Source organism: Bombina bombina, chromosome 6 (assembly GCF_027579735.1).
Source record: "Bombina bombina isolate aBomBom1 chromosome 6, aBomBom1.pri, whole genome shotgun sequence".
NCBI lineage: Eukaryota > Metazoa > Chordata > Amphibia > Anura > Bombinatoridae > Bombina > Bombina bombina.
The window spans coordinates 582559606-582587588 of NC_069504.1; the positions used below are offsets into that span (position 1 = coordinate 582559606).

The window sequence follows — 27983 nt, forward strand, 5'->3', positions numbered from 1 at the left end:
CACACTGTGCAAATAAAATGTAAAATAATGAATTAATATATGTATAAAAAAGTGTTTTGTATGTATACACACACACACATATATATATATATATATATATATATATATATATATATATATATATACAGTATCTCACAAATGTGAGTACACCCCTCACATTTTTGTAAATAATTTATTATATCTTTTCATGTAACAACACTGAAGAAATGACACTTTGCTACAATGTAAAGTAGTGAGTGTACAGCCTGTATAACAGTGTAAATATGCTGTCCCCTCAAAATAACTCAACACACAGCCATTAATGTCTAAACCATTGACAGCAAAAGTGAGTACACCCCTAAGTGGAAATGTCCAAATTGGGCCCAATTAGCCATTTTCCCTCCCCTGTGTCATGTGACTCGTTAGTGTTACAAGGTCTCAGGTGTGAATGGGGAACAGGTGTGTTAAATTTGGTGTTATCGCTCTCACACTTTCTCATACTGGTTACTGGAAGTTTAACATGGCACCTTATGGCAAAGAACCCTCTTAGGATCTTAAAAAAAGAATTGTTGCTCTACATAAAGATGGCCTAGGCTATAAGAAGATTGCCAAGACCCTGAAACTGAGCTGCAGCACGGTGGGCAAGAACATACAGCAGTTTCACAGGACAGGTTCCACTCAGAACAGGCCTCGCCATGGTCGACCAAAGAAGTTGAGTGCACGTGCTCAGTGTCATATCCAGAGGTTGTTTATAGGAAATAGACGTATGAGTGCTGCCAGTATTGCTGCAGAGGTTGAAGGGGTGGGGGGTCAGCCTGTCAGTTCTCAGACCATGCACTGCACACTGCATCAAATTGGTCTGCATGGCTGTTGTCCCAGAAGGAAGCCTCTTCTAAAGATGATGGACAAGAAATCCTGCAAACAGTTTGCTAAAGATAAGCAGACTAAGGACATGGATTACTGGAACCATTTCCTGTTGTCCAATGAGACCAAGATAAACTTATTTGGTTCAGATGGTGTCAAGCATGTGTGTCCGCAACCAGTTGAGGAGTACAAAGACAAGTGTATCTTGCCTATAGTCAAGCATAGTGGTGGGAGTGTCATGGTATGGGCCTGCATGAGTGCTGCCGGCACCTGGAAGCTACAGTTCATTGAGGGAACCATGAATGCCAACATGTACTGTGACATACTAAAGCAGAGCATGATCCCCTCCCTTTGATGACTGGGCCGCAGAGCAGTATTTTTTATGATAAAGGCCCCAAACACACCACCAAGATGACCACTGCCTTGCTAAAGAAGCTGAGGGTAAAGGTGATGGACTGGCCAAGGTCTCTAACATCCACCAGCTCCATGATGTCATCATGGAGGAGTGGAAGAGGACTTTAGTGGCAACCTGTGAAGCTCTGGTGAACTCCATGCCCAAGATGGTTAAGGCAGTGCTGGAAAATAATGGTGGCCACACAAAATATTGACACTTTGGGGCCAATTTGGACATTTCCACTTAGGGGTGTACTCACTTTTGTTGCCAACGGTTTAGACATTAATGGCTGTGTGTTGAGTTATTTTGAGGGGACAGCAAATTTACACTGTTATAGAGGCTGTACTCTCACTACTTTACATTGTAGCAAAGTGTCATTTCTTCAGTGTTGTCACATGAAAAGATATAATAAAATATTTACAAAAATGTTAGGGGTGTACTTACTTTTGTGAGATACTGTATATATATATATATATATATATATATATATATATACACACACATACAAAAATGCACACACACACACATATATATATAAAGACCTGTGAGCCCTTTGAGTTGTGTACAATATCAATTTAAAACAATATTAACACCATGTATTTATTTTAAAAATAGAAATAGTTCAAATGGTTTTGTTCTTCACTCTTTAGAAAAAGATCTGAGCACCATCTCTCTCAAGCGATAATTTTTTACTTTTAACTTAAATATGTAATATGATTGCAAGAATAAGAGCCCTATTAATTTAACTTGAGTGGTGTTAGGGCTCAACAGTGCTAATAAGCTTCACTTGTAATCTAGGCCAATTTAAAAACTCATATGCAACTAGATTTTAAATTTAACTTGCAAATAATTAATTGTGTACCTTAAGGCCTGGGTTCTTTCTCATGCGAAGACGTCCCATCCACATATCTGTTAAGAGCATCTGGCTGCAGGTGTGAGCGATAAAATCTCTATGTTTGGCAGCAACAGCAAGCTTTAAACATGTAGAGTTGCTCCAGTTTTTTAACTCATAAGTCAAGAGTTTCATGGCGACCTGTTCATCATGCTTATAAGACTGATCTAGCAACTCTACAGCTAGCTGTCCAAAGTCCCTAAATAGAGGAGAAGTACTTTAGCAAAAAATGATCATCATAGTAATCTTCATACATTCAAAAAGCTTAAAAAAAAGCATAAAATTCATCACTGCCTATATCTATATTTTTAAATTTTCTCTAATGTTAACTGACGTAATACATATATTCTGCTGAGTAGTTGTCTTACTGTTTACAAACCCATATCCCAAAACATTGATAACTTTGCAAATGTATGTAATATCAATGCCTTTATTGCTAGGTGTATTACACTATTACACTACAATAATCTAAAGTTGTATATTGGCCCTGCCTGGAATTGAACCTGGGACCTCAGATTTGCAGCCTGTAGCCCCTGTATCTGTCCCACCAGAAGGATTTTGCTTTTGCTGATGCTTTGGGAAAACTGTTACTTGCCCTGGTTGTGCTCTTTAGCTCCATCTGCCTACCAGCTGCAGGTAGTTATCGTGTCATCACTGCTATAAATGGCAGCCTCACAGATCACTCCCTGCCCTGACATTGTGGCTCTACCAATCTGTTAGTGCTTCTGACCTTGCCTAAGTTCATGTTTGACTTTTACCTCTGGTTCCTGAATTCGGCTTGCCTCTTGACTACTCTAACGTATTCTCCCTATATTTTGTGACTTATTGGACTGCTCTCAGGTATCTGTCAAGTGCCAGTCTCCAGCTACTGCACCCAAATTCTGTCAAGTTCTTGTATCAAGTTCCTGTACCCAAGCTCTGCAGAGGGTGTCTGTCAAGTTCCTGTATCCAATTCCTGTACCCTAGCTCTACAGAGGTATATGCCTGCTTCGAAGCCCTGCAGAGGGCACCTGCAAGCACCGGTATCTTGTTTCTGTACCTACACCTGTAGAGGGCACTTGCCAAGTGCCAGTCTCCAGCTACTGCACTCAAGCTCTGCAGATGGTATCTGTAAAGTGCCAGTCTCCAGCTGCTGTACTCAAACTTGGCCTCTTTGGCCTCAAGTGCACATTCCAGTCTTCGGCCTCAAGTGAGCATTCCAGTCTTCAGCCTTAAGTGCGCATTCCAGTTTTGGGCCTCAGGTGGATATTCCTGTCTTTGGCCTCAAGAGGGCCTTCCTGTTTTGGCCTCAAGTGGGCATTCCAGTCTCAGCCTCAAGTGGGCACTCCAATCTTGGCCTAGAGTGGGCATTCCTGTTCCTGGACCTATCATGGGCATTGCCTCAGATTTCAGCTCTGGAGTGGGCGCATCTGCCCCCCTATCCTGCTGTTTCTTCAGCTATGCCAAAAAAGAAGATCCCTTAAGAAGTCTCACTGGCCCCTTTAAGTGCACAAGACAGCACTAAGTCCAACACCTCCACACATAAGCTCCAAACCCCTGAACCCACTCCCACAAGCATGACAAGTTGTGTAAAAGGTAAAACTAGGGATATATTCCAATATTCTTGCAAATTACAAACAAGAGATCTTTTTCCTTAGGCTTTAGTTTTTTAGAATCTAGAAACACCATAACCAAAAAATTATCTTGTTACATTGTTAAAATTGTTTTAACTTGTGTTATATTTTCTCTAAGAAACAAAAGTTGCATGTACTTTAATTCATATATATAACTGGAATTTGATATTTTTTTCCAGATTAATTTGAGTAAATAATTATAAAAACATTTGTTTCTTTCCTCACAAAGAAGAGCATACCTCTCATAACCTAAAACCTCTCTAAATTGCTGAATGGAACTTTGTTTATTATTGTGAAATAATTGCTAATAATTAAAAACAATTTTTTTTTTTAGTTTTTAAATTTGTGCAATTTGGACTGATTTGAATGTTCCTTCTTATATTACTTCAAAGCTGGCAACATTTAAAAGAAAATAAGTAAGATGGCCTATTTTGTAAAACCAATTGTTTTCTAGTGATTTAATTTTATTGGCAAATGATGTAGTGATTGTATAAATATATATATAACTCCTGCCCTCAAAGGAGCCCTGACATAGGGGCCTATTTGGCCGCTAGCAGAGGGTGTCAATCAACCCGATCGTACTGGTGCAATACCACCCCCTGCAGATTTGTGGCAATCGGCCATCTGCAGGAGGTGTCAATCAACCCGATCGTATTGGATCGGGTTGATTTTCGGCGATGTCTGTCTGAAAATAGCTTGTCAAAATCTTCAGCCTCTTTCTTTTCCTTCAGTTGTTCTTTTGCATGGAGGTATTAGGTCTCATGATTGCTGTATCAGATCTGTGTAATTTTCAGAAGCCCTTCAGTGTTCTCTGTTGAAAAGGAAACATTTTCTCAGTTTTCAGACAGACAAATTTTTTGCAGTGTCTTACATCATTCATCAAGAGTAACTTGTACTTCCCTAGCTATGTAAGAAGTCTCAAACTCTTTCCTGAGCAGAAGCCAATTGCCTGATTTCTGCAGCTCATATTCCTGGAGTGAACAGCTGGGAAGCAGTTTTTTTTAATTAGTTAGTCACTGCGTCCAGGGGAGTGAACTCTTCATCTGGATGTTTTCTAGCAGATAGTGGATCATTGGTGTCTCCCAGAGGTAGATCTGACGGCCTTTTGATTGAACTACAAATGTCCCTGATACTATATGAGGTACAGGGACCCGGAGGAGAATTTGTGGATGCTCTGGTAGCTCCATGGTTGTTTTTCACTGGCTTATGTTTTTCCTCTTCTGGTCTTTTTTCCCAGAGTGATTACCAAGATCAGGTATACAGATCTGGTTCAAATATCCAATTGCTTTCCAGGTTTCTTCTTCTGCGTCTGGACCATATGTCTCAAAGAGCATTTTTCTATCAGGTTCTCTATGTTTTTTGGCATGAAGATTGAACAGTTAGTTCTCAGACAGGCAGGTTTTGCTGATTCTGTTGTTGAAACTTTGATACAGGACCATAAGCCTGTGGCTAGGAAAATGTATCTTAAGATCTACAGGCCTTTATTTTCTGGTGTATAAAACCATGTTTTTTTTTTTCCTGGCATTATTTTAGAGTTTCTAGGGTTTTGCAACTTTTGCAGGATGGTTTAGTTAGGGTTTATCTGTCAATACTTTGAAAGGTCAGATTTCTGCTTTCAGTTTTGTTCCACAAGAAGATTGCTAATCTTCCTGACAGCCATGGTTTTAGTCAAGCTTTGTCTAGAATTGAACCTGATAATTATCCAATTTCTCTTTTTTTTTAAGGTTTTATTTCTTTTGGCTATTTATTTTGCTAAAAAAGACTATGAGTTGTCTGCTCTTTTATGTGATGCTCCTTATCTTATTTTTCAGCAGGATAAGGCAGTTTTGTGGACTATAGTTGTCTTTTTCCCTAAGGTTGTGTCTTCAGATTATATAAGTTGGGAAATTGTTATTCCTTCTTTATGTTTTGATCCTATAATTCTTCAGAGGGGCTTCTTTTTAACTTGGATGCAATAAGATCCTTGAAGTATTATAGATTTTCAAACAAACTAGTGTGTTTGTTCTTTTTCCTGGTTCTAGAGAAGGGCAGAAAGCTTCTGCTGTTTCTTTGGCCCATAAGAGTCTTACAAACGTTAGGGGTCGCCCGATAGTGGCGGGTATCGGCTCCTTGATGGAACCACTATCCAGGTGGGTAGATTAATTTTTGCAGCCTCTAGTGCAGAGACTACCAAGTTACTTGAGGGATAGCACACACACTCTATCTAAATTAGAAGAAGTGGTGTGGAAGGAGGAATACAGTTGGATGACTATAGATGTAGTCTTCCTGTATTCCTCAATACCCCATGAATTTGGGCTTGAGGCTGTAGAATTCCACCTAAGGAGATATACTGGTTTGATGAACATCAGGAGTACATACTCAGGGTCATTGAGTTCCTTTTGAAGCACAATTTCTTTAGGTTTGCAGATGATTTCTATCTCCAGAGACATGGAACCGCTATGGGGGCAAAATTTGCCCCATCCTGCGCCAACATTTTTATGGGGTGGTGGGAGCGGTTCCACGTCTTTGGGGATGGGAACATATACTCCTCACATGTCATCAAGTACATGAGATTCATAGATGACATCCTGATTATCTGGTCCGTAGGTCCACTAATGGCAAAAGAGTTTGTGGATTATTTGAATTCCAACTCTGTTCATCTTAAATTCACATACGAGTGGCACCGGACCAGTATCAACTATTTGGATGTCAAATTGACTTCAGACTATCAGAGTAAAAGTGTGGTCTCCTCTCTCTTCCGGAAACCAATATCTGGAAATTCTATCCTACATGCCCATAGTAATCATCGGGCATGTTTTTAAAGGGATAGCGAAAGGGCAGTTTTTGCGTGTTAAATGCAACTGTACCCGAGATGAAGATTTCAGGAGAGAGAGTGAGAAACTCAGGAATAGACTAATGGCTAAAGACTATCCCCAGCAAGTTGTTGATAGAGCTTATAGGGAAGTGCAGGTGATGGACAGAAATCACCTGCTTACTCCCCGAAAAAGGGAAGGCCAAAGGAAACAGCAGGGAGCCAATCAGAAGCCTCTGTTTGTGACGGCATACTCTAACAAGTACTATCAGGTCTGTAATACCATTCGTAAGAACCTGCCTATTCTAAGGGGGGATAGACAATTAAGGACCTTTATAAGTGAGGGGTGCCAATTTGTCTACAAACGCAAAATGACTTTGGGTAATGTTCTTTCCCCAAGTCTGTTAAGGAGTAAGAAGTCTGAGAGCTCATGGTTACATTTTAAAGGTACTTACAGGTGCGGTAAACGTACCTGTAAATCCTGTGAGCATATCCATGTCTCAAACAGTTTTGTTTCTGCAACCACTGGAGAAATATTTGAGACGAGGGGTTGTGTCAAGTGCAAAAGTAAATTTGTAGTTTACTTAGTCGAATGTGTTTCTTGCACTAGACAATATGTTGGTAGAACGACCAGAGAGGTGGGCACAAGAGTCAAGGAACATCTGGCCCACATTAGTGGTGAAAGAGCAGTCTCAGCCCTGTCGAGACATTTTTTGGAGGTTCACCACAGAGATGTTGGTTCCTTCAGGTGGCAGGCTATTGAACAGATCCAGAAACCCCCTAGGGGGGGCGACAAATTCCAGATACTTTCACGACAGGAAATATACTGGATACACAAACTGGGTAGCCTGCTACCTGTTGGATTCAACTCAGAGTTTGACATTATCAATTATTGGAATAGGTGAAGTGGTGGTTTGATGTATGATTTACCTTATATCCTTTAATTTATTTACATTTACTCAATATTATGACAAGTGGGATCATACACATTCATTTTTACTGAACTTCCTGAAAGAGTGTACTAATGCCAGTTCATTCTGATATACCCACTCATAGAATGGATAAGTAACCTGTTTCAAGCTTGTTAAATATGTACAATGGGGACCTGTAACATACAGGATAGTTGTAGACTAGGGTCATACATGAGCTTAACATGTGCATGGTGCCATTTTATTTGGTGTCTTGTTAGATTGTGGGTATATATCTAAACAGTGATTGTGTCATGTACATTTTTCTAACAGGTAGAATCTATGGATTAAGGGATTAGGGATTTTCTGCAGTAATGTTTAATAAATTGATATAGAGGGTTTATATTAGTACTAGCTATTGCTTAATTTAACTAAGTTTAGATTCAATGCATAGTTGTTGCTGTATTTTACAATACCTATCTATGTTACTATACCACTACATTATTGTTTTTTCCTCCTTAAATATTAGTCCTCCATATTTTAGATTCTTAGTATTAGGTTAACTAAAAATGTTGCTTTGTGTTAATTCATTGATAAATCTGCTTTACACATGTGTCATTAAATTTAAGCCATTAATTGAAGAGTTAATTTATGGGAGTATTTGGATTCTCCAATAGGAGAACACCATTTCATTTAAAAATCCTGCACAGCAGGTAGATTTTAAGTTTATGACTACGGTCCCAGAGACCGAAACCGGTCAAACATTTTTCACCAGATTTTAACAAATAGGAGCACTTGTTTTGTTTTATGGATAAAAAATAAAGATTTTTATTTTTACTATATTCATCACAGCACTAGTGTCTATTTTAAAGAGCTTAAGGGATATATCTTCTTTTTTTCAGATTATATAAGTTGGGAAATTGTTATTCCTTCTTTATGTTTTGATCCTATAATTCTTCAGAGAGGCTTCTTTTTAACTTGGATGCAATAAGATCCTTGAAGTATTATAGATTTTCAAACAAACTAGTTTGTTTGTTCTATTTTCTGGTTCTAGAGAAGGGCAGAAAGCTTCTGCTTTTTTTTGGCTTCTTAGTAGAATTTTTTTTTTTTTATCAATGAGGCTTACTTGGAGGTGGGACAGCCTCCACCTAAATGGAATATTGCCCATTCTACCAGGTCACAACAGCAGAAAGTGGAGACATCACTTGTTATGAGAGTGTATGAAGGAGACTTAAAGCATAAGGAGCAGGAGGACTTTTTTGCATTCACCACTTTCTATTGACCACATTTGCAAAGTAGCTTCTTGCTCTTCTTTGTATACTCTTTTTCTAAATTCTATTATTTTTTGTTTTTGCTTCTTCTGAGGTAGCCTTTGAATGATATTACTTCAGGCAATTGTCTCAGGATGATTTTGATTTTGCCGGTTGGTCATTTTATTTGCATTAAAAAAGAACCCTGTTTATACTTTGGGTTTTCTTTGGGTTGTGGATTTTGTTTCACTGTGAAAAACAGATGTACTTTTCATCCACCATCTTGTTACTCATGGCCTCCACAGCTTGGGTATTAGTTACCATGAGTAATGGTTCATGGACTATCACCACCTGTATGAAAGGAAACATAATGTATGCTTACCTAATAAATTAATTTTTTTCATGCTGGTAAGGGTCCTTACTCTTGGTGATAGTTTATGTTTGCATACATCTTATTTTCCCTGCTCCTATTATTTTGCTCTTATTCTTTTCCTACCTTATTGGCTATAAATCAGACTGATCTACCAATGAAGTAGGAGGGGTTTTATAGAGCTCTTTGCAGTTTTAATATCTTTGCCTCCATCTAGTGGCACGAAAGAGTAATTTCCTTGAGTAATGGATCATGGAATGTCACCCCCATGAAAGAAATTCATTTATCAGGTAAGTATTAATTATGTTATTTACAACTTCCAAAATTGAAAAGGGGCAGCAAGGGGTATGAAATAAATGTAGCATATTTTTAAAATTATTTTGCTTCGGCAACGTAGATAGAAACCATTGTCAATAGAACAGTTGCAAAAAGGAATGGTATGTTTAGTCAGTATTAAGATTCTATCTCAGACCCAAAAAGATACATCATAAGATGACCCAATTCTAGAAGAAGTTGTATTTTTCATGCAAATTGGGACATTTGATTATAGTGTCCCTCTGGTTCTTAGTAAATCAAAGTGTGAAAAGAAGGAAATATGTACATAAATTAAATATTATTTTCTCCCAGGGTTACCCTCCTTATTTTGTTTTTGTGTAAATTAATATAATAGAAAGGGAAGAGAAATAAATGACATTTCCAAACAATGAAAAATATGAAGTCTAGATTAAAATCTGGGTCCATTATCACACTTAATGAAATACTTTCTATTGCTTGTTTTTTATATTGCAGTGTGTTTATGTGTGTGTGAGAGAGTGTTTGTGTGTCTGTGACTACCAGTGTAAATAACTACAATTTAAATGTATTTATTTGCTGTAAATAGGTGTATTGAATAAAGTGTAACTTGGGAATGTGTACATTTTTTCAATTGTCTCATGGAATGCTAAAAAGCTCTCTTGGATTGGGTTCCATTACAATATTTGTAGTATTTAAAGGATAAAGGATATATAATTAGGATATAATAAAAAATGGGGCAGTAAATCCTACTACCGCAGTCCTGACTGGTTAAACTGTATGGCGTTTCTTTCTCTTGTCATTAAAAATTTTTTTTAATGTGATCATGTCTCAAAAATATAACCAATATGAAAAAAATAACTTATGCAACTTTTTGTTTATATACTGTACCATATTGTATTCTTAAAATATCTATAATAATCACACAGTTGCAAATATAATCAGATAGGGATGGGATGGAATATTTTGTAATAAAGTAGTAGTCAAAATTTTATTTTTCTTTGTGTGTCAATTTGGAAATAAAGGTGAATTGGAGTAAGAGTCTCTTAAATAAGCCAGTTAAGGTAATAACATTAGAATCCCTTGTGCAAAAAGAAAAAAAACTATCTGTGGTGTCCTACATCTAATATACTGTTAAGATTTTAGTATTTTAATTTATGACAGGCAAAACATTCTGGCATATCTGAATTCTAAGAAGAGACACATCAGTGGAAAACCTGTAAGGAACCATATATTCCAAACTGTTACACTTCAATGCTAAAATTATCCCTATTGATAGAAATATTAGAACAAACTCTTAAATATTGAAAAATATAGTCAAACAACAGGCTAAAACATATTTTCCAAGACTGTGACCAATATTAGGTTATTTTTTATGTATTTATCACATTATTTTTGTAGCTTTACTTCTATTTGCAAAACAATTGAAGAGAACAAATTGGTTGCAAAGTAGTTGCAAAGCCTTTTCCAATTCTTCCATAACATAGCTGGTGCCATGCCACCTTGCACATTCAGTTTATTCCTTAAAACTTTGATACCTACTTTTTCTACTATGCAAACTCAATTACTGCTCTGCTCCTTGATGGAAAGTGCATGCATTTTGGGTCATTGTTAAGGGCGTATGTGGAGTGTTGATTCACATTCTAAAGCAGAAGGGAGCTGGCATTTGATTGAAGTTGAAGTTGCAGCAATGTAAATACATTTAGAGCTAGATTACGAGTGGATTGTTATTTATTGCTCCCGCTCGCGAGTTAACTCTGCTAGAAGTAAGCTTTTTGTTTGCCTTGGGTAGTGTGTGTTTTACAAGTGGAAAGTAAAAAGTTTTCGCATGAGCATTAACCCAACGCGTGCAAAAAGCCAAACTTCAAATATAGTGAACTGCGCTAAAAGTAAGCTTTTTGAGTGTGTCGGGTTGCACTCGTATAACAAGTTGGAAGTAAACTGGTGCTAGTACATTAACCCGACAAGTGTAAAAAAAAAAAAATTTACAATATTGCATATGCGATAAGAAAAACTTGTACGCAAACCCGATTGCATTTTCTCAAGTGCATTAACCCAACATGAAAAATTCCAATATTCTTCACATAGAAGAAAATGTTCTATTTATTCATAAATAAATATTTCTATATATATCTCTGAAGGTTTTTTGGTAAAATATACATATATATATATATATATATATATACGCACACACATTGGAAGGGATCTGAGACCATTCTTCCATACAGAATCTCTCCAGATCCTTCAAATTTCAAGGTTGATACTCCTCTTCAGTTCGTCCCACAGGTTTTCTTTGGGGTTCAAGTTAGGGCACTGGGATGGCCATGGCAGGGCCTTGATTTTGTGGTCAGTAAACCAGCCCTAAAACATTAAAGAGCCACCACCATATTTAACCATGTGCATGTGGTACTTTTCCAAATGGTTTCCTCTCTTTGTGCGCCTAACCCACCTCTGGTGTTTATTGCCAAAAAGCTCAATTTTGGTTTTATCTGACTGCAGAACCTGATCCCATTTGAAGTTCCAATAGTGTCAGGCAAACTGAAGATGCTTGAGCTTGTTTTTGGATAAGAGTAGAGGCTTTTATTCTTAAAACCCTTCCAAACAACTTGTGGTGATGTAGGTGGCATTGGATTGTAGCGTTGGAGACTTTCTGACTCCAAGACAAAACTAACCTCTGCAATTCTCCAGCTATGATCCTTGCAGATATTTTGGAAACTCGAACCATCATCTTCATAGTGCATTGAGACAATATAGACAAGCATCCTCTTCCAGGTTGATTCATAACATTTCAAGTTGACTGAAGCTTATTAATTATTGCCCTGATGGTAGAAAAGGGCATTTTCAATTTTCTGATAGCCACTTCCCATTTTGTGAAGCTCAATAACCTTTTGCCGCACATCACAGGTATATTTTTTTATTTATTATTATTTATATTTGGCCTATGTGTTGCCTCATATTTATACCTCATGTGAAACAGGAAGTCATGGTTGAACAATTTCCTGTTCCTAGTCACCCAGGTTTACTAAAAAATGTAAAATATCAATGGGAATATACTTTAAAATATATTTTTTTCATATGAATTCATAGGGGTGCCAATAATTGTGCCAAACATACAGTATATTTAACAAAGATTTTTTTTTAGATAAACCTGTGTTGTGTTGTGTTTGCAATTATTTGATATCCATGAGAGCATAGTATTTGTGTGTATATAATTTTAAATATATCATTATATATAGATATATATAGATCTATTTAAAAATATGTAGAACATATTCCCCTATGTGAAGAACATTGGAATGTGAAATATTTACAGTAAATACACAGTTAAACACTTTATTAAATATGAATAAATAAGTACAAATGTACACACATATAAATATATATATATATATATACATACATATACATACATGTATATGTATGTATCTCTGTGAAAGCCCAATCGGAATATACTTTAATATATTTTTTTTTCATATGAATTCATAGGGGTGCCAATGATTGTGCCACACATACAGTATATTTAACAAAGATTTTTTAGATAAACCTGTGTTGTGTTTGGAATTATTTGATATCCATGAGAGCATAGTATTTGTGTGTATATCATTATATATAGGTATATATAGATCTATTTAAAAATACATAGAACATATTCCCCTATGTGAAGAACATTGGAATGTGAAATATTTACAGTGCAAACACAGTTAAACACTTTATTAAATATGAATATATAAGTACAAATGTACACACATATAAACATATATACTGTATATATATATATATATACATACATATACATACATGTACAGTATATGTATGTATCTCTATTTTAAAGCCCTTTGCAGGGCCCTTATGAATTTCTATGCAATTTTTTTTAAAATCATTTTATTAGGCAGTGTTATTATGAGTGTAACTGACTTTTTAAAAGTATTTTTTATGTGTTTTGCGCAACTTTTTTGTTGAACGTAACAGTTAACCAGAGCTCTGAAGTTGCACTATCCTCAAGGGCGTTAAATTTAACTGCGCTCAAGCAAACATGTCTACTTTCAACTTGTAATATGCACGCTACTACAGTCGCATTCAGAAAGTCGAGATAAACCCCTTATTGCTCACGTGCAACAGTTAGTGCGCCATAATCTAGCCCATAATTGGTTGCAATAATAACTGCAAAGAGATAATTACAAAATTAATTTACAAATCAAATAATTTTCAGCACTTTACAAGTATTGTTAGAACCCTAGAACCCATAATAGGCTCCACAGAATCAGGAAATCCCCCATACCAGGATGGTGAAAGCCCTCTTTCACAAAACAAATGAATGTGGAGTTCATCTCCAGAAACGTACCACCTGCTCCTACACAGTAAAATGGTAACATTCTGCCTTTTTGGTTCCTGTAAATTCTTTTCACAGAAAAATAAACTTTTCAGGAAATTTTGTTGATAGAATCCCCTAATTGTGCAATATGAAACATTGGGTTTCATTAGAAAATGGATTGGAAATGTTGGTTGAAGCTGGTGATGCAAGTTGAGCAATTCATCTTATTATATCTTTCCCTCATTCATCTTGATATATGTATATATTATACAAATGCAATGATTTATTATTATTATTATTATTATTATTATTATTATTATTATTATTATTAACACTATTGTTATTACGGTCATTATATTCCATTATTGTTTAGCTTCTCAGGTTTCGTTTATGTATTAGTTTGTCATCCATCAGTAGATATTTGAATATAAATCTGTATGTTAGATAAAACAGAAAAATAGCAAGAACATCATTTCCCTCATTTATAGGCAATTTACCTAGCTTTAAATGTCTGAAACACAAGCCATCTACATAATATTAAGAATTTTCCCCAGGGGTATGTTATTCTGATAAAGGATGACAACCAAACACTAACTTTGAGTTGTTATCTAGGTCCTGGGAGATGTCATCTACTAAGTCACTCTCTGAAGATTCATGAGCCATGGATTTATATAGCTTGCAAGCTACAAGAGCCTTAGCCATGGACTCCTCCCCACGCTGCCATAGAAAGAGAGCCATTTTTTGACGTTTCAACAGCACTGCCCACACCATCAGTTCATGGAAGGGGTACTGGAACCGGCTAACCTCTGGGTCATCCACATCAATGTCTATTTCTTCTTCCTTTTTCTTCTTCTTTCTCTTCCCTTTAGTAGGAGGCTCATCATCCTATAGAGATACATATGGAATTAACATAATTGTTTTTAGAGGTTCCAACACTACTTTTTTATTGTAAGTATGAAAATAGCTTTGTTACTTTACATGTAATGGATTATATTTGCTATAAAACAAAGTTTATTTATTTTTCAGATTTGAAGATCAACATCAATGCAATAAAATGACAGCAAATAGAAATTCCTTGCATTTTTATGTTCATAGATGTTCATAGTATCTGAAATAACATATGTATATATATATATATATATATATATATATATATATATATATATATATATATATATATATATATATAGATAGATAGATAGATAGATAGATAGATAGATAGATAGATAGATAGATATATTTGTACACATACATAAATGTATGGAATAAATAATATAATACTAAAAGCATGCTATGATTATGAATACTAGAAATCACAAGCACATATCTTCTTTATAATAAGAGATGCCAAATGGGAAATATTAAAGGAACAGTCTAGTCAAAATTAAACTGTCATGCAATTATAAAGAATTTCCATTTTACTTTTATCATAAATTTGCTTTGCTCTCTTGGTATTATTTGTTGAAAGCTAAACCTAGGTAGGCTCATATGCTAATATCTAAGCCTTTGAAGGTCACCTGTTATCTCAGTGCAGTTTTTTTTTACAGCTAGACAGTGCTAGGAGAGTTACCTAGGAGCCAGCACTGATTGGCTAAAATGCATGTCTGTCAAAGGAACTGAAATAGGGGGCAATCTGCAGAGGCTTAGATACAAGATTATCTTCTTAAACAATAACGATTCTGGAGTAGACTATAAAACAAATCCTAAATGAAAAAACATTGGGGAAAGTTATGATTTGCAGAAGGGGGGGACCTTTTCATTTACAATTAAGACATATATTTATATTAGACAGTATAAATATGAGTGCAACTTTACTTTTAAATGGATTTTTTATGTGTTTTGTGCAACTTTTTGTCGAGCGCAACAGTTAAACAGAGCTCTGAAGTTGCAATATCCCAACGTGAGTTAAATTCAATTGCGCTCAATTGAACGTGTTTACTTTCAACCTATAATACAAGTGCTACTTTGGACGTGCACAAACACCTGCGATAAACCCCTTTTCGCTCCCATGAAACAGTGCACCACTCTTAATCTAGACCTTAATGTGCCAACATTTCAAGTACAAAAATCCAATGGGATTAGAATATAGGATATTTAACTATCTTATTATTTATGGTAAAAATATACTCAATTATTTGACTTTACCAAAACATTTAGTAAAATATAAGTACAGAGTATAAGGCTACACTGAGTGCCAAGACTGGCATTAATTAGGTGGAACAACACAGGAAATAAAATTAATTGAAACCAGCATAACACTTACCTCCATTCCTAGCAACTTAAGAGCTTTTGGCTGTAAGAAAGACCACATAGAATAAGATAGGATCCAAATGTAATAATATAATAAAGATCATCATATAAGCCTATGTACATTCTGTTATTTTGCTGTAGAAAAACTTTTAAATTTGGCTTCCTTTTCCAATGCATTTTAATTCATTTAGAGGTTGATCACATTCCTTTAGAAAAACGTAACAAATAATTTATCTACAAAAATCCCCTTAGACTCCAAGGGTATCACGTCCGCCCTACATCGATAAATGCTGACAGCATATGCTGTTGGCATTTATCATTGCACAAGCATTTCTAGTAAAACGCTTATGCAATACCATCCCCTGCACATTCGCAGACAATCGGCCACTAGCAGGGGGTGTCAATCAACCCGAATTCTGAATTACCAGTTTCCTACATTCAGATTAGGTAAACATATGCAAAACTTTATGAAACTGACTTTTTACGCCCCTGCATAGTCTCACAAGGCATGCAGCCAATGTGAAAGGGATTCAATACTTCTAATTTCATTTACATAGATGGTGACTCCCTTAAGTGTTTGAAGGTAGTTTCTTGACTTTATAAATATCAATTTATAATGTGTGAAATTAGTCCTTTAAGGTCATCTGTGTAATCTAATATATTATTTATTTATGCATTTTCTTGTTGAAATGAGTGTGATTTGATCAATATTTTTGCAACTTTAATAAAAGAAGGAAATTATTATGTTTGATAAAATGTGAACAGCGCATATGCAAGATTGCTACATCAACTGAAAGTTGTATGAAAAGTCAATATATGCCATATGTTCATAATGCTATTAAACTAGATAAAGCCAAAAATCATGCAAAAACTAGGCCAAAAAGTGTTTTCTGATCTGTTGGAATATTTTTGGTATTTGAATGATCTCAAATTTGAAAAAAAATCTCAGAGAACTAGAGTGTTTTGAGGGACAATCAGATATAATTTCATATTAGACACAAGTTACTCTCAAAAATTAGTTACCATAAAGATAAATATGATTAATTAAACACATGCTGTCTGCTTCATAATGATGTTTGTAATGCTGGCAATAAACTTGTTTGCCGGTTTGGTGATTCACAGATCTAGGGCAGGATGTTATATACTGTAGTACCCTTTAAGATGCTTTGTAAGATTCCATGATAATTAACTTACTCACTTTAAAATAAAATCCATATTGTACCAATAATGTATACTGTAATTTAATATCTAGTCAAGGTGCTATAATTATAGATTGACCTCCGATGCATGTATGCACTTTCTTCCTCTTTTTAAGTCATAGTATACTAAAGTGTACCTACTTCAAATAAAACAATTATAGTATGCATAACTAAATTCCAATCTTACCCTCTTTGGTCCAAATAGGTTATTGTACAGGGTGCGGAATGATTTTCTTGTATAGTGACAGCGATATGCTCCACCCATGAGGTATTCAAGAACAAGACCTATGTCAATTAAACTGACATGATAATCTGGTGGAAGATTACCCTGCCAGAAACAAAGTCTATTTAGTGAAGTTATTTTGCAAAATAAAGTAAAAAACACATTTCAGTAGCAATGGTTTTTTCCCCTCTTTTCTTTTAGAGTAAAAACTAAAGTTTAGCAACATATGTGTTTTATTTATCAATTTCAGACTAATTATAATCAATATTTTAAGCCATCAAATCAATAAAAAAAACAGCAAAGTTATGTATATTGCATTTACGTGTTTGCAATGGATTTTTTATTTTATGGCTGTTTTTCAGACCTTCACAGAAGAAATTTGCAAGCAGCCAGTAGGAGAACACTTCATCATAGCATAGTTTTTATACTATATAAGATCATACTCAGAGCACTAAAGAAGGAATTTTAAATGACAAGAATGGAGCACATAGTCAGAAAAGGGAAGGAAATGCCAATATGAAAAGAGTGGAAAGACTATTAGAGAAAATTAACTAAGGAAACAGCAAGATAATAATAGCAAAGGGATGAAAGGTTTAGTTAGTGACACAAAAGAAGTGCTGGTTAGGAAATGAAGTCCATCAAGAGAAAGCAAAGAGGATTATTGAGACAGGCAGCGTGATGAGGGAGAGGAAGAAAAGGAAGAAAGAGGAGCAAGATGGAGTAGACAGTCAGAGGAATAAAGAGAATGCAGACACAAAAAGGAGCTTATGTGACTAGGGAAAGAGTAATGACACTTAAAGAAAAGAATGAAAAATCAACCAGAGAAATGATGGAAAAACAGAAAGAGAACAGTAAAAAAGAGAGATGTAAAAGAAAGGAAACCAACCAGGAAACAAGATGAAATGAAAACATGGCAAGGAAAAATAGAAAGGAAAGTGAAAAACAGAGAGATAAAGGGCAGATAGTCAAACAAACAAAACAAAAAAAATAGTAAAAATATCTGAGAAAAGAGGTCATCAGGTAGATCATTAATATAAATAGAAATGTTCACATAACCAAAATTGATCAAGTCAATTGGTATGTTTGTGACACTTTCTCTTAAATTGCTTAGATTTCCTGCACAATAAAAAATGATGTGAATTGGTTTCTATTTGTATTTTTAATACATATATTTCTGCAGAAAAACTGATATATTTTAAAGTGTTTTAAATTATAAATATAATAATATAATGATGTACAACTTACACATGAAGTCATCTTTGTATATTATAAAATATACTGAAATACAGATTTTTATATGTAATATGCTATACTAGCTTGAACTAGGAATAGTACAAACTGATGAACATTGTAATCATAAAAAGGTTAGTTGTGTGTTGCCAAGAAATGATTTAAATGCTTAACAGTTATTCAAGACAAAGGATACATGTTGAGTTTTAATAGACTTTTTGTACTATATCTAATTTTCATTTGTATATGGGCATGATGGGTATTGTGGGCATGTTTGCTCAATTATTATGTTGTCACTTTAAATATTTTAAAAGTATTTTCTTTTCATTATTTCCAATCATTGATTGAGAAAACACTGTTTTCTGTCATCTTAGGTTAAATACATATACATACGTAAATGTGTGTCCTGTCCACTGCAGATTGACTGTACACTAGTGGTGAACAGACATTTATTGAATCTAGACCATATATACAGATACACCTCTAAAATGTTGTCTGCTGCTCTTTCAGAGTGTCTTACACTTCTGCAACACAAAATAATTATTACAAATTGTCTTGAAATACTTAATATGTAAAAAAGGCTAAATTGGGACTGTATCAAGTTCTCTTTGGTGTAAAATAGTCTCAAAAACCTGCTGAAAAGTATTGAGATAACTGATTGTGATCGCTGAGTACATTTTGGCTACATGTAAAAAAATAGGTATTTTTTTTTGGTGTCCCGAAAATGCAGGATCACCTTGAAATGAAAAGTGCCACAAACAAATCAGCTGTTAGATTATCATTGACCCCTAACAACTGACACGTAGGTCACAATTCTGATGAATCAATAAAAGAATATGTATGATACAAAATGTATTTTAATGATCAACAATGAATATGGATGATGTTTACAAATTGTATTTGTATTATCAGCAATGTATATGAATTGTAGTGTAGCAGATACTGGACAAAATTCATTGAAATGCTTTCTAGTTGTTTCAGCCTCTCCAGCTTCAACAATGCATATCTTATCCTATTCAGCTGATCCTCTTAAGATTTAGAGATATATCAGCTTTAGTCAATTAGGTGCTCAACCCCCTCCTCCCCCCAAAAAAACAAAGAAACTGAGGAAATTGTAACTAAGAAAAAACTGGTGAAGATTTGAAGTGAATTTTAGCCACATCAGAAGATGAAATTAAAGAGTGAAACTCTATCATACCCAACTACCTAACTCTTGGCTAGATTTGGAGTTTTGTCGGTAACGACCCGAAAAACTAACGCCGGCTTTTTTCTGGCCGCACCATAAAAATAACTCTGGTATTGAGAGTCCACATAAAGGCTGCGTTAGGCTCCAAAAAAGGAGCGTAGAGCATTTTTAACGCAGCTTCAACTCTCGATACCAGAGTTGCTTACGGATGCGGCCAGCCTCAAAAACGTGCTCGTGCACGATTCCCCCATAGGAAACAATGGGGCTGTTTGAGCTGAAAAAAAACCTAACACCTGCAAAAAAGCCGCGTTCAGCTCTTAACGCAGCCCCATTGTTTGCTATGGGGAAACACTTCCTACGTCTGCACCTAACACCCTAACATGTACCCCTAGTCTAAACACCCCTAACCTTACACTTATTAAACCCTAATCTGCCGCCCCCGCTATCGCTGACCCCTGCATATTATTATTAACCCCTAATCTGCCGCTCCGTAAACCGCCGCTACTTACATTATCCCTATGTACCCCTAATCTGCTGCCCTAACATCGCTGACCCCTATATTATATTTATTAACCTCTAATCTGCCGCCCACAACGTCACCTCCACCTAACTACACTTATTAACCCCTAATCTACCGAGCGGACCTGAGTGCTACTATAATAAAGTTATTAACCCCTAATCCGCCTCACTAACCCTATAATAAATAGTATTAACCCCTAATCTGCCCTCCCTAACATCGCCGACACCTAACTTCAATTATTAACCCCTAATCTGCCGACCGGAGCTCACCGCTATTCTAATAAATGTATTAACCCCTAAAGCTAAGTCTAACCCTAACACTAACACCCCCCTAAGTTAAATATAATTTACATCTAACGAAATTAATTAACTCTTATTAAATAAATTATTCCTATTTAAAGATAAATACTTACCTGTAAAATAAATCCTAATATAGCTACAATATAAATTATAATTATATTATAGCTATTTTAGGATTTATATTTATTTTACAGGTAACTTTGTATTTATTTTAACCAGGTACAATAGCTATTAAATAGTTAAGAACTATTTAATAGCTAAAATAGTTAAAATAATTTCAAATTTACCTGTAAAATAAATCCTAACCTAAGTTACAATTAAACCTAACACTACACTATCAATAAATTAATTAAATAAACTACCTACAATTACCTACAATTAACCTAACACTACACTATCAATAAACTAATTAAATACAATTCCTACAAATAAATACAATTAAATAAACTAGCTAAAGTACAAAAAATAAAAAAGAACTAAGTTACAAAAAATAAAAAAATATTTACAAACATAAGAAAAATATTACAACAATTTTAAACTAATTACACCTACTCTAAGCCCCCTAATAAAATAACAAAGACCCCCAAAATAACAAAATGCCCTACCCTATTCTAAATTACTACATTTCAAAGCTCTTTTACCTTACCAGCCCTGAACAGGGCCTTTTGGGGGGCATGCCCCAAGAAATTCAGCTCTTTTGCCTGTAAAAAAAAACATACAATACCCCCCCCCAACATTACAACCCACCACCCACATACCCCTAATCTAACCCAAACCCCCCTTAAATAAACCTAACACTAAGCCCCTGAAGATCTTCCTACCTTGTCTTCACCCTACCAGGTTCACCGATCCGTCCTGAAGAGCTCCTCCGATGTCCTAATCCAAGCCCAAGCGGGGGGCTGAAGAGGTCCATGATCCGGCTGAAGTCTTCATCCAAGCGGGAGCTGAAGAGGTCCATGATCCGGCTGAAGTTTTCATCCAAGCGGGAGCTGAAGAGGTCCATGATCCGGATGAAGTCTTCTATCAACGGCATCTTCAATCTTCTTTCCTCCGGATCCATCTTGCAGACCTCCGACGCGGAACATCCTCTTCTCCTGACGCCTACTAGCCGAATAACAGTTCCTTTAAGGGACGTCATCCAAGATGGCATCCCTCGAATTCCGATTGGCTGATCAGCCAATCGGAATTAAGGTAGGAATATTCTGATTGGCTGATGGAATCAGCCAATCAGAATCAAGTTCAATCCGATTGGCTGATTCGATCAGCCAATCAGATTGAGCTTGCATTCTATTGGCTGTTCCGATCAGCCAATAGAATGCGAGCTCAATCTGATTGGCTGATTGGATCAGCCAATCGGATTGATCTTGATTCTGATTGGCTGATTCCATCAGCCAATCAGAATATTCCTACCTTAATTCCGATTGGCTGATAGAATCCTATCAGCCAATCGGAATTCGAGGGACGCCATCTTGGATGACGTCCCTTAAAGGAACCGTCATTCGGCTAGTAGGCGTCGGGAGAAGAGGATGTTCCGCGTCGGAGGTCTGCAAGATGGATCCGGAAGAAAGAAGATTGAAGATGCCGTTGATAGAAGACTTCATCCGGATCATGGACCTCTTCAGCTCCCGCTTGGATGAAGACTTCAGCCGGATCATGGACCTCTTCAGCTCCCGCTTGGATGAAGACTTCAGCCGGATCATGGACCTCTTCAGCCCCCCGCTTGGGCTTGGATTAGGACATCGGAGGAGCTCTTCAGGACGGATCGGTGAACCTGGTAGGGTGAAGACAAGGTAGGAAGATCTTCAGGGGCTTAGTGTTAGGTTTATTTAAGGGGGGTTTGGGTTAGATTAGGGGTATGTGGGTGGTGGGTTGTAATGTTGGGGGGGGGTATTGTATGTTTTTTTTTACAGGCAAAAGAGCTGAATTTCTTGGGGCATGCCCCGCAAAGGGCCCTGTTCAGGGCTGGTAAGGTAAAAGAGCTTTGAAATGTAGTAATTTAGAATAGGGTAGGGCATTTTGTTATTTTGGGGGTCTTTGTTATTTTATTAGGGGGCTTAGAGTATTAGTTTAAAATTGTTGTAATATTTTTCTTATGTTTGTAAATATTTTTTTATTTTTTGTAACTTAGTTCTTTTTTATTTTTTGTACTTTAGCTAGTTTATTTAATTGTATTTATTTGTAGGAATTGTATTTAATTAATTTATTGATAGTGTAGTGTTAGGTTAATTGTAGGTAATTGTAGGTATTTTATTTAATTAATTTAATGATAGTGTAGTGTTAGGTTTAATTGTAACTTAGGTTAGGATTTATTTTACAGGTAATTTTGTAATTATTTTAACTAGGTAACTATTAAATAGTTATTAACTATTTAATAGCTATTGTACCTGGTTAAAATAAATACAAAGTTACCTGTAAAATAAATATTAATCCTAAAATAGCTACAATATAATTATAATTTATATTGTAGCTATATTAGGGTTTATTTTACAGGTAAGTATTTAGCTTTAAATAGGAATAATTTATTTAATAAGAGTTAATTCATTTCGTTAGATTTAAATTATATTTAACTTAGGGGGGTGTTAGTGTTAGGGTTAGACTTAGCTTTAGGGATTAATACATTTATTAGAATAGCGGTGAGCTCCGGTCGGCAGATTAGGGGTTAATAATTGAAGTTAGGTGTCGGCGATGTTAGGAAGGGCAGATTAGGGGTTAATACTATTTATTATAGGGTTAGTGAGGCGGATTAGGGGTTAATAACTTTATTATAGTAGCGGTGCGGTCCGCTCGGCAGATTAGGGGTTAATAAGTGTAGGCAGGTGGAGGCGACGTTGAGGGGGGCAGATTAGGGGTTAATAAATATAATATAGGGGTCGGCGGTGTAAGGGGCAGCAGATTAGGGGTACATAGCTATAATGTAGGTGGCGGCGCTTTGCGGTCGGCAGATTAGGGGTTAATTATTGTAGGTAGCTGGCGGCGACGTTGTGGGGGGCAGATTAGGGGTTAATAAATATAATACAGGGGTCGGCGGTGTTAGGGGCAGCAGATTAGGGGTACATAAGTATAACGTAGGTGGCGGTCGGCAGATTAGGGGTTAAAAAAAATTATTTGAGTGTCGGCGATGTGGGGGGACCTTGGTTTAGGGGTACATAGGTAGTTTATGGGTGTTAGTGTACTTTAGAGCACAGTAGTTAAGAGCTTTATAAACCGGCGTTAGCCCAGAAAGCTCTTAATTACTGACTTTTTTCCTGCGGCTGGAGTTTTGTCGTTAGATGTCTAACGCTCACTTCAGAAACGACTCTAAATACCGGAGTTAGAAAGATCCCATTGAAAAGATAGGATACGCAATTGACGTAAGGGGATCTGCGGTATGGAAAAGTCGCGGATGAAAAGTTAGCGTTAGACCCTATTTTGAGTGACTCCAAATACCGGCGGTAGCCTAAAACCAGCGTTAGGAGCCTCTAACGCTGGTTTTCACGGCTAACGCCAAATTCCAAATCTAGTTTACTGTGAGGCTGGCACAAATGTAAGGATTAATTACAGTTTTTTTCTGATGAAGCAGTACATTTGGTACATTTCTAGTTGCAAAATTAATATTGAAATATTTATTATATAGATTTAGCCAAACATGTTGTGGGGATTACAGAGATAGTGTTAGTTTAAAGTGGCACTGGGCAAAATTCATTGTCTCTCTGTTCATCTTCTCTGTCCTCATCAGCATCTTCAGTTTTACCAATCACAATTTCATTAACCAGTCTCAGCTTATTCACTAAAGAATGAGGAGACAAGTGAGCGTTAGTAAATCAGTTGAACAGGATAACATAGTAGCTGATAGCTGGTGAGACTGGTGAGGCTGGAGAGAGTACTTTTTCCCAGTGTCAATCCTAAAAACAAGCTATAGTGAAACATGTCTGCTGGACATTCCTAAATGCGAACAGCATACACAGTCTGCATTTATCATTACACAAGCATTTCACCAGAAATGCTTGTGCAATACCGCCACCTGCTCACTGGTGGCCAATCGGCCCGTGAGCAGGAGCTGTCAATCATCCTAATCATATTGGATCAGGATGAATTCAATCCGCCACCTTTTAGGTGACAAAGAGGTTAAGGAGCAGTGGTCTTATGACCGCTGCTTCTTAAGTTTAGTTTCAGGTTCACCTGAAACGAAGGGCCTCTGAACCAGCATCCGCTGCTTGATAAATGGAGCCCATAGTGTTAAAGCATTGCTAATATACTGTACAGCTGTAGGTACTTTTAAAGTAGCACTTTCTTTTTGTCTCAATTGTACTATATATATGATTATACCCTTATTTCAAACCAGTGCATATTTTCATGGGGAGTAGGAATGCTATAAATGACTAAATTACTACAATCTAGAAAGCTATTCACCTCCATGTTAACCCAACCGAATCCCCTAGTCAGTCGCTGAATGATAATGAAGCACAGATGGCAATGGAAAGCAAATAAGAAAAGTTAGGTACAGATGAAATTGAGAAACAAGCAAAATGATTCATGCCTTGATGTTAATGGATGAGTAAATATATAGACAATGAACTTCAATAACACTTAACATGTTACTGATATAGTGAATGAAACACATATTTATATGGACACTTGCACATATATATTGTGCTATATACTATTTACTAAACACTCTAAAGAGGCAGTAAACTTATATGATTCAGAGCATGCAATTTTAATCAAATTTACAATTTACTTATATTATCTAATTTGCTTTATTCCCCTGTTTATGTAGAAAAGCATACTTAGGTAGGTTTAGGAGCAGAAATGCACTACTGGGAGCTAGCTACTGATTGGTGGCTGCACATATATGCCTCTTTTCATTGGTTTACTAATGTGTTCAGCTCGCACCCAGTAGTGTATTGCTTCTCCTATTAACAAAGGATACCAAGAGAATTTGGTAAATTTGATAATAGAAGTAAACTAGAAGTTGCATGCTCTGTTTGAATGATGAAAGAATTATTCGGTTTTTAATATCCTTATAAGTCTTTTTATATTTGCCAGCATGTGTAAACATGCACTGAAAGGTATATATATATATATATATATATATATATATATATATATATATATATATATATATATATATATATATATAATTAATGATTAGCAGTTGCACATTACATAATTAAACTGTAGCAGAATATGGAAAGAAAAATGTTCTTTAAAATGATACCTTACATTTAAAAAATGTTATTTGACTTTTACATTTTTAGTTAGCTTTTACAAAGTCTACTTTTCTTCTTTCATGATTGTTACATAAAGAACCTACCTTTTTTACATCTCTTACAAGATAATGCAATGTGTTAGGAGGTCCCAATCTCTAAAACAAACACAGAATAGTAAGATTACATTATGTAAATGTTTAACTACCAAGATTTCAATCTTTAAAAGAACAGTAAGCACCTTGTAATTACAACTCATTTATGTGGTGCTGCTATAAAATAATAATCAGCCAAGTCTAAACAAAGCCAAATTAAAATCCTTTTTACTGTGATTTAATTTCAAAAGCCAAACTCCACCCACCATTTGCATAATTTGGAGGAGCCAATCTGGGCTTTAGTCAGCAGACAACAAGGCTAGTCACAGTCATAAAGTTATCATAAAGTATTTGGTTTTGCAGTTATTATCAGTTAAATCCAAGTAGGCAAATATATATAACAGATTTAACCTTCAGAAGTCAACAGGGTGCTTTTCATGCTCTGAGAATTAGAAATGATCAAATTTTCAGAGCTAAATTACATGAAAAGGGGGCAACATAAATAATATATTGCAAAGTTGTTTCATTACACATAACTGAACATTTTATATAAAAATCTCAAGGTGTTTACTGTCCATTTTAATAGAAACAGTTGCAATACATCTTTCTTGTAAGAAACAATACTGTGACTGCAAGCAGTGATACATTTTACAAGAGCCTTTTTTCGAATAAAGATAAATTGTATAAGATACTTATATTATTACTACTACTGCTGCAATTCAATCTATTGTATGATTACTCTACAACTAGAGGAGACTGCCTGCACAAAGATTTTATTGTGAAAGTGAGTAATGAAAAACTTTAAGTTTAACTTTAAGAACTTTTAAGTTTACCATAAACAAGCAATATTAATCCATTTTGGAAAAATGATATAGAGAAGTTTGTGTTGTTTCTTCAGGTACTACTCACTGTATTGTAAAGCTCCTCTAGTCTAGGAATTGTGAGGAAACGCTGCATGTTAACGCCATTCTCAATGAGAAGTTTCACAAAGTCCACTCGATCCAGTACTAGGGCGTCCATCATAGCCTGTTCCAAGGAATTAACCTTGGAGAAAAGAATAAGTCACAATATAAAGAACAGACAGGAAATACATATTTTTAGTGTCAGTAAACTCATTAAATACAGTGTATAAAAAAAAAGTGTAAAGGAAAATGCTTAAACCATTTTACTATTGCTCTGTTGCTTCATTATGACTATGGGCCCTATTACCAAAAACTCTCTGGGATGGAGAAAAATCATCAGCTTATCTTACTGAGCATTATATTGTAAATGAAGTACCTACTCCTAACATAAAGCATATTACTGAACTTCCCTTAATGAGGTACACAGGGCCCAAGATAAAAATTGCCTTTAAAACAATCCATGAGGGGCCTAATAATACTGACAAGACATGTTGTTGAATCTGACAGACAAGAGAACTTTAGAGAATCAGGCCCTATGTGTTTAACCCCTGCAAAAGTGTTAAACACATGGTTAAAGTCAGCTCCAGAGCAGAAGTGCACTTTTGGGAGCTAGCTGAATATATCTGGTGAGCCAATGGAAAAAGGCATATGTGCCTAGCCACTGATTACCATTCAGCTCCCAGTAGTGCAGTAGAGCCTACATAACTATCCTTTACAACGCACATTGCTGCTCCTGAGCCTACACAACTATCCCTTTCAACAAAAGATACCAAGAGAAAATGTAAATTTGCTAATAAAAGTAGACTGAAAAGACTCTTAGATGGCATGCTCTATCTAAAATATGAAAGTATAATTTTGCCTTGCATGTCCCTTTTAACTTTGTTTATTGAGTTTTACATATTACATAATACATCACTAATAATGTAAAAATAACCATATGAAATAAGAATTTACATAAAAAATCATATGATATACCATGCAATACAATTCTATAAATGATATTGCTATCCTTTTTAATAAAATTAAGCCATACAACCTGGTTTGGTGGAAATTTTACTTTAGACCAATAAGTGCAGGCTGAAAGAACAGAGCCTGTTTGACTTTATGAAAGAAAGGGACACTAAAGTCAAAATTAAACAAATGATTCAGATAGAGCAGGCCGTTTTAATAGACTTTCCACTTTACTTTCATTATTAACTTGTGCTCAGTCTATTTACATGCACAATTTC

General features: G+C 35.7%; 1 protein-coding gene across 1 annotated transcript in view; it reads right to left on the reverse strand.

Annotated features, from left to right (window-relative positions):
- Positions 1-27983, reverse strand: part of TRPM1 (transient receptor potential cation channel subfamily M member 1) — a 451868-nt gene that overhangs the window by 150752 nt on the left and 273133 nt on the right. The window contains exons 12-17 of the mRNA XM_053717558.1: positions 26762-26896; positions 25865-25915; positions 17301-17441; positions 15928-15957; positions 14260-14549; positions 2100-2328 (exon numbers count right to left, since the gene is read on the reverse strand). Coding sequence (XP_053573533.1) covers positions 2100-2328; positions 14260-14549; positions 15928-15957; positions 17301-17441; positions 25865-25915; positions 26762-26896 — 876 coding nt within the window. The remainder of the gene's footprint in view (positions 1-2099; positions 2329-14259; positions 14550-15927; positions 15958-17300; positions 17442-25864; positions 25916-26761; positions 26897-27983) is intronic.